The 11130-nt window shown below is 43.0% G+C and overlaps 1 protein-coding gene and 1 long non-coding RNA gene across 2 annotated transcripts; one reads left to right on the top strand and one right to left on the bottom strand.

Annotated features, from left to right (window-relative positions):
- Positions 1-6909: 6909 nt before the first annotated feature.
- On the bottom strand, positions 6910-8029 carry LOC146762113 (uncharacterized). The gene is made up of 2 exons (XR_014942967.1): positions 7694-8029; positions 6910-7547 (listed from the first exon to the last, which is right to left on the bottom strand). It is a non-coding gene; the product is annotated as an uncharacterized LOC146762113 (long non-coding RNA).
- On the top strand, positions 7596-10784 carry LOC146762112 (E3 ubiquitin-protein ligase PHF7-like). The gene is made up of 9 exons (XM_085538418.1): positions 7596-7840; positions 8167-8258; positions 8354-8455; positions 8632-8756; positions 8944-9106; positions 9203-9309; positions 9533-9646; positions 9772-9890; positions 10023-10784. The coding sequence occupies exons 1-9, from the start codon at positions 7789-7791 to the stop codon at positions 10739-10741; spliced, it is 1593 nt and encodes a 530-aa protein (XP_085394544.1). The 5' UTR covers positions 7596-7788; the 3' UTR covers positions 10742-10784.
- The last annotated feature ends 346 nt before the right edge of the window (positions 10785-11130 follow it).

Genomic DNA, 11130 nt, shown 5'->3' with positions numbered 1-11130 from the left:
AAAATATTTCATTGACCTTCAAGAAAATGTTACAAGCAAAATGTGGGGCAAAGTGGAAACTTCAGAACAAGGACTTTATTCTCTCCAGTATTAATCAAAATAAGTAACACTCAAATGGAGGACTGAGCTCAATTTTTTAAGTTTCCTATCCACTTAGGGACTTGCTTCTTTTTTACTACTTTTAAAGCAGAAATCAAATTCAGGAGCCCTACACCAAAGTTAGAGTATGAATCACTGAAAGAATAAGAGTAAGGTAATATGAAGACCTATATTGCTTGAAATATCTCTTGCCTTTGAGTGCCTACATTTCCAGTTACTCTGTGAGGAACTCTAATGGCATTTACTTTTAGAAAGTGCTGATAGCCTTTCCTTTGAAATACCAGACCTCTTAAAAGTAATTCAGGTGAGCCTTTAAAAAAAAATCTCCTGTTCCTTACTTAAAAGTTCTTTTGAACACAAGACAGTTTTTATACTTCATTCTCCTGTCTCTGTGATAATAGGGGAAGATTTCTTCTGGCTTCAAGTCTAGGTTTTTATTTGCAAAATTTTGCAGATGAGGATTTAACAAATATATAGATACACTCTCAGGATCTGCTTGATAAGGGAACAATTTAATTGATTTTCAGTTCAGTTTATTTTAGTTTTGTTTTGTTTTCTCTGGAGAAAGATGAACAGGTATTAACAAAGCTGAAACTTGAGAGCTAGAAACATTCCACAGCTCTGCTCACCTGCTCTGCAACAGTTCCCAAGGGCAGATATTTAACATGAGTCTATTAATGGGTGAATTAGCTTACACTACACTGGGAAGAAAGTTTATCATTGAGATGATATGAGAATCAAAACAGAAACAACATTTCCAGAATATGCTAAATCAATAATCACTCAGTAATGAAAATCAAATGAATGAAAATGCTGTAATTAAGTATTACAGAGCCAAATGATTAACTGAAAAATTGATTTGTTACAAAGGGTATCAGTAGTACAATATGATAAACAGTTTAAAAGATTTTTAAAGTCATTTTTCCGTTCTTTCAGTCTAGAAGTGTTTCATATTATTGCTGGTTAAAAATAAACAAATAAATAAATCCATCAAAAAAATTTAAAGCTTTTTGTTTGAATATTTTTCTAATATAGCATTCACTGATGTTTGGGCTTTTTAGGTAATTGTTAGGCTATTTTTAAGTGCTACTGTAATACATAAGACATACTGTGACTTCTGGAGGTCCATGAAAGATTTCATTATTTTTTTCCCATTATATAATTTTAACTGCTATGCTAGCCATTCACCATAGCTGGTACATAGATCAGATCACAAACTTGCCCTTAAAGGGACATGATTCTTTTTAATACAAGTTTCTCATTTTTTTCTAACAATGGTAAAATATTATGTTCCCTGAAGATCAGAGCTTAAATACAAGGCTATTATCAATAGGGAGATGCTAACCCTCACAGACAAAAATATTCCCAGTTTCATCTGCATTAGTAGTTCCAGATTGTTTTAACACTTATTCAACTTGATTGAAAGTCTGCAACCTGCTTAAATTTGCACGGTGAAATCTCAGCACAACTCAAGTCATACAAATGCTACAAAGGAAATATTATCAATTATATGACTGCATGGTGACTGAGAAGGTATGATAAGGTGTCTTTTTTTTCTTAGACAGTACAATAGTCAGGAATCACAGAACAAGGTTATATGGACCAGAATGAACTTGCAATACTAAGTATCCCCAAATTAATGTTTCCCTTTAAAATTCAGTACAGAGAAAAGGACATAATTATCTCCATTATTCTTCAGTTTACTTCTACCATTCAACAGAAGTGGAACGTGTTTATCTCACCTGATTTTCAGAATATGCAGAGTTAAGTAATTCTAACCTTCAGTTAACAGTTGCTATTCATATTCTCAAGTCTTTCTGTGCTGAATGCTGCTGCTGTGCATGCTATTCAGCACAGCTGAACAGTAACAGAGCTGTATTTCTTTCCTGTTCTGGAAATACAAGAATGCCCCCTACCGATGAAATAATTATTGTTTTTAGCCAAAGCTTCTGTCATTGCTAAATTCAGAAGGGAAATCATAAGGAGACACCACAGAAGAAAGAAAAAAAATTGCATTTTTCTGCTACATCAATATTCAATCAAAAATCAGAGGTGGAACGTTAACACTTAAATTTTATTTTGGGACAAGAGATTTTTCACTCTGGCTTCTCAGTCCTCCTACTGCCACCTAGTAAAAATAGTACTTAATAAAATAACTCTAAGTTATGGCTCATTAAAAGCAAATGTTGAGCCAACATTTTGCTACAGAGTAAGTCATTCAGTGGAAAAAAATGCAGTCCATCAAATTCACAAGTAAAGCAATCTCAAAGAAAATTATCCTCTTTCACATAGTAATCCCGTGTATGCATATGAGGAAGATACAAAGAAGGACTGGAGGCAGAATACAGTAAATTAAGTGCTGAGTTTGGAAGCATCCCATCAAGCTTGTGTGCTGGACTTCTGCACCAAAGTGATTATGAATCTTATTTTAAACTCTGACAAGTGAGAAAGACGCTTGAAAACTGAGCTGCCATAGAAGTGCACATCTTTTCTTCTATTTAATATAAAGGTTGCCTTAGGCAATCTGTTCCTTTGATAAATTGTCTGCAGCTAAGTGACAGGAATAGAGAGTTTGTGTTTAACATGACCAACTAGTTTATTTCAAAACGTATCACATTCATCATATTTATAGTTAAAAATGTGATGTATTCTTGACTGCTGGATGAAAAACAGAAATAAAAAAAAAAAAAAAAAAAAAGTCTACCTGAAATTTCAGGCTAATGTTAAGGATGTGAATGAACTCTATATAGTAAAATTAATAATAATAATAATAATAATAATAATAATAATAATAATAATAATAATAAAAGAAAAGAAAAGAAAAAAAAAGAGGAAGGGAAAAGGGAAAGGAAAAGAAAAAAGGAAAAGGAAAAGGAAAAGGAAAAGGAAAAGGAAAAGGAAAAGGAAAAGGAAAAGGAAAAGGAAAAGGAAAAGGAAAAGGAAAAGGAAAAGGAAAAGGAAAAGGAAAAGGAAAAGGAAAAAGAAGAAAAGTTGTGCTTTTTTACTTTTGTCAGAAATTCAAGGAGCTGTTGCTGCTCTCATGTCAGAAAAATGGATTGAAGCAATACAACATAGCATCCTGCTTGTACAAAACACCTCAAAATATTCAAGGCATCCATATTTTCTTCATTTCCTTAATAGAGGAGCAAGACTATAATCAATAAAGTGATAATGTGTGGTTAGAAAGAATAAAATATTGTGTTCCATTGCACAACTAACAACTAAGTGGAGAATAATCACTTATAAGCTTATTTCTACTGTCATTCAAGATAAAAAATCAGCAGAATAAATTATTCTAGTTCATGAGTCATATATAAGAAGCACTCTGAGTCTTGACAGTATTTCTTCAATGTATAAAGAAAAATCGTGTAAGGACACAGTCATCTTTTAGCCTTCACTTACTATTTTCTAATTAGGTGACTGACAGAATGAAATCCCTTGTGTGGAAGTTTCTTTAACAGTGTAAGAGTGTAAGAAGAACACATTTTGTTTTTCTTACTCCTTCCCTAACTTTCTCTTAACAGGGAATTATTCCTTCCATGCCTCTTGGGATAGCAGAATACTACCTGAACACCTCATGTGCCTTCTGTATTACAAATGCACACTTTGTATTTGAAAAGACTGATGTTGAAATTCAGGACTTGCTTTCTACTTTAAGGGAAAATCTATCTGTTAAAATTATTTAATTACTACATACATAATAACTTCTAGATAAATTCTACAGTCTTCTACAGGTTTTTGTTTTGTTTTGTATTGTTTCTTAATCATTGGACTTATAGTTGTAAAACAAATACATAACTAAACGTATAAATGTCTTTCCCTAAAAAAGTGTTGCATTTCCACATGCTGGGGAGTTGGGTTACACAATTCTGTCATCCAAACAGAATGATCATACAGTCCAATACGCAAGTTCTCAACTATTCAAATCATCTTTTAATAATGGATAATATCTACTACCCTGCAGACAAGTAAAATGCTTCTTTTCTTAAGCTGTCTTCTGGAAAAGGACAACAGACTTTGAGAAATTTCCTTAATGACTACAGCTTTCTTTCTTGTAGATTCTTTGGCAGAAATTGATGGAGCTGACTGAAGAGTTCCTTCAAACTTCATTCTTACAATCAAAGTAAAATAAAAGCTACTTTCATGCAAATATTTCTTTTATTGGAAAATAAATATTTCATTTATTATTAAATTTAAGTTTCCCTACTTTTTTTCTGTTTTCTTATCGTTGTTTTTTTCCTTCTTTCTTCAGTGGAGAAAAGAAAAAGAGTAGAGAGCCTGCTTTCTTTCCTCTTTTTCTTTTTCTTTTTCTTTTTCTTTTTTTTTTTTTAATGTTGTTGTTTTGCTTTGTTTTGTTTTTCTTCAACTGAAGGAAAGAATAACCCATAGAAAACACATTACAGCATAGAAAACTTTGGAGTATTTTCATTCCAAGTAGGTTTTTTCCCCCCACCCATTCTGTTAATTGGTTAACCAGAGGGAGAACTGGAAATGAGTTTTCTTTTGTTCCAAGCCCTGGGCTCAGACTTTTTCAGTTCATGCAAAGTTCCATTCAGGACAACCCTCTACTTTCCTAATTCTCTCTCTGAAGAAGCAGTAAAAATGGAAGTAATCATCACTTGTCTGATCCAGGCCTAGTTTTATGAACAAATATTTGCTGTGCTGATTTCTTCAATCATATCCCATCTCTTTTTCATACTCAACTAATAAGACTAATAACCATGACACTGGAACACTGGCAGCACATCTCCAACTATCTGCAAACGTTATTAGGCTGCGTGTTCATTCCTACTCTACTGCATTCAATATTATCCTTAAGAAAATTCTCTGAACTGGAAAAGCTGATAAATGCAACAAATGGTGGAAAATAGCTTGAAGAAATAATGAGTCAGTAATGAAGTACAAGTACCTTCTACGACAATATGATCAGTCAACTGCTATTGTTTCCAGTCATTAAAAAAATTAAAATAATAATAATAAAAAAAGTTTAAAGAAATTGTTATTCAAGTTGGAAATACTTATTGTGATATCTGAGATGTTGGTTATGATTTCCTCCCTGTTAATATTATTAAGCTTCATGTTGAAGCAGCTTTAAAGAATATCTGCATACTGTCTTAAGCACCAATGAATTAAACACTGATAATGTTTTAACATGGGTTGACTGATTTACTTAACACCTGTGTGACTAACTTTGGAAAAGAAAAGCAGACAGATCTGTGATAGAAAATTATATGCCTGAGTGCATTCAAGGACATTCCTAATGTTTTAAGTTAAGGGTCCCCCAAAAATGTGCAAATAGGGTTTATTTCCCAGTCTATAGAGTAAAAGCAAAAGAGGACCTAAAAAACCACTAAACATCATCATCACTATTTTTACTGTACTTTAAGTCTAGTTAAAATAAGGTGATGAATCATTACATCACTTTTCCTCAGGATTTTTTTATACTGCTTTTCATGCTAAAGATAGTATAAATAAGAAGTGCAAAAGAGATGCTTATTTCAGAAGTCTGGCATCCATTTACATTTGTCCTTTAGTGGTACTGTGCTTTGACAAAGCAAGTCATCCTACAAATGCTGTTTTGTTACCCATATAAATCCACTCAAATAGGAAGACCAAAACAATACAGAGATAGCATCATTCTACACTCCCACAGTGATTCATCAGCAAATGAAATACTGGCAGATAGAATAAGCTTTGGCTCCAGATCAGGAGACCTGGCAACCAAAAAAAGCTAACAGACTGGATATGATCTTTATTTTCACAATGTTAGTACAAGTTTGTGGCCTATCAATGATGTAAGAGATAGCTTACATATCAATATAATAAATATATCTCACTAGCAGCTTAAAAATTTGCTTTGCTTTCTGTAACATAATGTGACATTTATGAATGAAAAAAGACTGTCCAGGAGAGAAAACTGAACCAAGTTCTGTTTTCAAAGCAACATGCAAACAAGAATCAAATCCACTTGACAGATTTTATTTGCAGCTACAAACCAAGTCACAGAGGACTACATCTGCATGGATGCAGCTCTAAGCAGAGCCTTATCAGCCTTCACAAGCCACAATATAACTATACAAAAGATTCATAGCAACTAACCTTTCCCAGTACAGATTAATACTGATCAAAGAAGTTAAATCATTCATACACGTTTGCATACTTTCTGATGGCACATTCAAAATAAAGTTTTGAAGAGAAACAAAATTAAGAACCTACCCAATGAACCAACTATGTTGCACCTTGTGGATCTCTGTCATGCCTAAAACAATGCCCATCTGTTAGAGAAGTATTCTGGCCATTCAACAAGGTAAAATCCACAAGCAGATGGTGCCTGATGACATGCTGTCAAATGCAAATAGCCATATTTCCAAAAAATATCGCCTAACAACAAACATCAACAAATAAGGTGATATAAGCCACTAAAAAAAACATATCACTTATTCATTTTTGTTGGCAAGGCAGAAACATAAATAGTACTTCGGGGAACTACACTTACCACCAAAATTACAGCACAGAATGATATAAACAATCAAACAATAACAACAAAAAACACTTTAAAAAAAAAACAATGTCCACTCAAATATGAAAAGGCACACTGAAAAAACGTACTTAGCAAAACAACTGGAATTGGCAAATTGCAGAAATCCTAACTTCCTGGGAAAAAAAAAAAAAAAAAAAGGACTTTAATGACTTTAATCCTTTGCAGACACACAGTGATGTTACATGTGCAGCACATATTGAGGCAAGGTCTACATTTGATTGTATTACACAGATTTCCATTGAACATGGTTACAGAAGAAAAAACTGTCATTATTTTTATATCATTTTTATTAAAATGTTCTGGATGTGTCAGGAGGGTGTGTGCGTCACACGGTTCCTGCAGCAGTGCAAACACACCTGGGCCCACTGGGGCAGAGATCAGGGAGAAGCCCAGCCCACACCTTGTGGCCACAGTAGCACTCAGCAGCACCAGGCCACACTCCTCATAACTGTACTTATGCTGCAGCCATAGGCTCAGACCGCGGGCGTTCTCTGCAGCCAATGCCCTCGCATCAAAACTAAAATCGCCATATTAAGCGTGCTCAGACATGCACAATGTGGGGATGTCAACCCCACTCGGGCTGGTGTCCTTCTGCTACTCTGTCAGTCCGGGACCTTTCCTGTCCATGAGAGCTGAAACTGGGGGCAAGAGAAAGGCTGACCTAGGAAGGCTCCAGGGCTGCAGCCATGTCCTAGGAAAAGCTCCATTTGTGCTAATGGCAAAAGGAGCAATGCCAGTACGTGGAGGCAAGCAATCCTACTTCCTGCAGTCTGGCAAGCACCCAGCGTCAGCATAGACACAGCCAACAGCGTCCTGCTTAGGTGCTGAGGACCCTCACCTTCACCCCCCGGGCAGCGGCGACTCTGTCACAGTGGGTGGCAGGGAGCGGCCACTGTGACCCAGGCGCCTGCAAACAGAACAACCGTTGCCAAGCTCAGGCCCTGATTCAGTGCGACTTGGTGAGGTGCGGAGAGGGCAGGGACGAAGGGGCTGCCTGAGGCTGACAGTGGGAGGAGGGCTCCCACCCCTCAGAGGACTGAGCTGTAAACTCACCTTCATCCTGCTTCTCCCTCAGAGTTGGCAGAGGTGCGTGCGGAGGAGAAAGCCCAGCGCTGCCGGAGCTGAAACTCTGCAAGTGCTCGCTGACGATGCGCGCCACGTTCTCATGGATTCGGGACGCTCCCCGCTTGTGGGAACCTGGTGAGAGACAAGTATCCCTGTTAGCAGCTCCACGCTGCCAGGCACAGGCCTTATGATGCTCAGCCTGTGGCTAAGCGGGTAGGCAGGTGTGCTCTGGGACTCCCCAGCCACTGCAGGCAGGGCCCCTCTGCTCCTTGGCCTTGGGGGACCCGCTTGGCCTGTGGCTGCCTGCTGGGACCAATGGGCTCGCAATGCTCCGTTTCCCTGCATTGCCTTCAGCCCCATCCCTCATCCAGCAGGGCAGGCACAGTACAGGCCCCTGGGGACAGCCCTCAGGGACACCTGGCCCTGCACCGTGCTCACTGCTTTTGCTCTCTCCTTTCCAGCATGCATGCTGTGCGGCCAGACCGTTGCCGATCCGGACATCTGTGGGCCCAAGCAGCTGGAGTTTGGGATATGTGCTCATGTGTTCTGTATGGTGAGTTCCCCCGGGGCTCCCTCCTTTCGCCTTCCTCCAAGCAATGCTTCCTTCCTTTCTGTCCTCACACCATCCTGCTCTTTTCTCTTGAACAGGCATTTTCCAACGGCCTTTTCCAGCAGGCAAGAATTGTCGGCAGAACAGCAGAGGTGACCCCAGAAGACGTCCAGCGCGTAATCCAGGAAGCAGAGCACAAGGTGAGGACCTGACTGGAGCAGGCTGGTTTGGGCCAGGAGAGGCTCCTCAAGCTCGGCCTGCTCCTGAGGAAGCAATCCCCGCCTGCATCCTGTGTCCTGAGCCCTACCCAGAGGCAGGGCGGCCAGCAGCAATGGCCCTGAGCTTGCTCCTGATGACGCTGCTCTGCTCCTTTCAGCACTGCTTCATTTGTGGCGAACTGGGGGCCCCCATCACCTGTGCAGAGACGGGCTGTGAACAGAGTTTCCATCTGTCCTGTACCCGGCAGGGTGAATGTGTCACCCAGTACTTTGGAGAGTACAGGTAAGGGCTGCCAGGCCTCACCTGAGCCTACAACCCCAGCTTTCAATACAAGCCAAGAAAGTGAGGAACCTGCTGTGACACCTCTCAGCAGCCTGTAGAGCCAGGGCCAAGGCCCAGGGCTCCTTCCTGTTCTTCTGCCCTCCTTGCAGCTCTCCTCACCTTGCTTGTCCCTTCTGTCTTCCCCCAGTTCATTCTGCCAGAAGCACAGCCCTAAGCAGGCTGCGGAGGCGGCTCCAGAGCAGAATACCAACTGCATTATCTGCATGGAGCCAGTGGAGGACAAGAAGTCCTACCTCACCCTGGTGTGCCCAGCCTGCAAGCACGCCTGGTTCCACCGGGCCTGCATCCAGGTAGGAGCCCTCTCCTCAAACAGCGGGCAAGCTGCAGAGAGCTGCCAACAGCACCCGAGCCTGCTCCCACTCCCACTGACTGTGTTTCTGCTACAGGGACAGGCCATCCGTGCAGGCGTCAACTGCTTTCAGTGCCCCCTCTGCAGAGATACGGATGCCTTTCTATCCGACATGCTTGTCATGGGCATCCGAATCCCACTCAGGTTGGTGTTTTCTTGCCGGCTCTCGAAACATGAGGGTACCAGAGCTCTGCCTGCCCAGGGAGTGCTCACGCAGGCCAAGCCCTAGGCTGCCCATGAACCCTGGCTGCCCTCAGTCTTACAGAGAAGCTGGAAATGGGGTTGGGGTAGAAGAACAGTGCTGCTCTGGGTCAGCCTTAGTCCAGGGACAGTGGGAGCTCATCACGTATTCTCCATTCTCTGGCAGCGGGCCAACGTGGGAGGATGACAACGCATACGCATCGCTGGGATTGAGACACGAACGCTGCGATGCCAGCGATTGCCTTTACCCACTAGGCAGGGAGCAGGCAGAGGGAGAGGGGTGAGTTACCTCAGCAGCCCTCTGGGGCTACGCATGGGATCTCAGCCTCACCACAGGCTGTGGGAACAAGCATCCTTGGCTCCGCTGCCTTTGTCCTCACAGACACAACCCGTTTGTTTCTCCAGGCCCTGGGAGCTGCTCCTGTGCAGCTCCTGTGCTGCGGAAGGCACTCACCGGCGCTGCTCCTACCTGAGCAACGACGCAGACGCTTGGGAGTGCAAAGCCTGTGCTGGTGTGGGCACCGGTAAGAAGCAAATAGCCAGGCGGGGGGCAGGCAAGGCCTGAGAGTGGGTACGTGGGGCAGCCTGGCCAAAGTCTCTCTGGCCACACCAGGGCAAGAGGTCCATCCTGCTGACTTTCCTGCCTCTGCTTACAGCCTCAAGTGTCAACTCAGAGGTCACCGTCCCCAACACTGACAGCCACCGTGGACTGCTGCCATCCCACGACTCCACAGTTCCTGAGAGCAGCAGCTCCAGCACTGCCAGCCAGGCAGCAACAGGGCCTGTTCACAGTTCCCAGGTGCCTGAGAGCGGCAGCCAGTCCAGCCAGCCTGGGATAGCCCAAATGGATGAAGACATCCATAATCATCCCCGAGGTTGCCATGGGAGCAGCCATGCTGACAGATGCCCCACAACATCATCCAGGCAGAGGGCATCACGGTCCTCAAGGGCTTCCCTGGCAGTTGGCAGCCGCAGGTCCAGACTGGGAGAGCGGACTCGGACACGAAGCCGCACTCCAATACAATCTCAGGCCCTGGATTCCCACAGCCATCCCCGGAGGCTCTCCAGGAGGAGCCAGGCACCAGCTGCAAGGGCTGAGAGTGGCTCCCAACTCTACACCAGACGGGGAGCACTGCGGCCATCAGCGGATTCCCCAGCGGCTGGTCGCAGAGGACAGACCAGGCAGCAGGCCCAGACACGAAGCCGCTCCCCTGTGGAACGTCGGCCTGCAGAATCCCGGGGCCAGCTCCATAGACACCACAGGAGCCAGTCCAGGCGACGAGGGCCAGCCCAGGTGCAAAGCCGCACCTGGGGACGTCAGGCTGAGAATGCCCACAGCCAGCCCCAAAGATGCCACAGAAGTAGGCGAACATGACCAACACATGTTAGCTCTGGTCCTCAGAGGCCAGAACAATAAAAACTGAAGATCTTATACACATTTCTCAGTGAGGTTCTTGTATGCTTTTCACAAGGTAGCATGTGCCTGGGGCTGGAAGCACAGGGTTGTGTTCTCCCAGGCACCTATCCCCCCATACCTTCCTTCCTGTGCCTGGGTCTAGGCAGTGCTGGGTTCCAGCCCCAGCTCCACTGGGGCTCAGTATCTCCAGTGCCCACAGGTCAAGGCCGTGATAGAAGGGGCAGCTCTGTTCTGGTGGTGCTTCTGGCCTTGGGGCTGTCACTGCATTCATGGCATGAAAGTTGCCTCCCACACCACCCCACCAGCCAGCTGTGGGCTTGGCCAGTGCCTGCCTGTACTCTACTCAT

Source organism: Coturnix japonica, chromosome 2, assembly GCF_054131305.1.
Source record: "Coturnix japonica strain WE chromosome 2, WE-NBRP24, whole genome shotgun sequence".
In the NCBI taxonomy this organism is placed as follows: Eukaryota; Metazoa; Chordata; class Aves; order Galliformes; family Phasianidae; genus Coturnix; species Coturnix japonica.
Note: the sequence above shows the minus strand (reverse complement) of the source record. Positions and strands in the feature narration are given on the sequence as shown.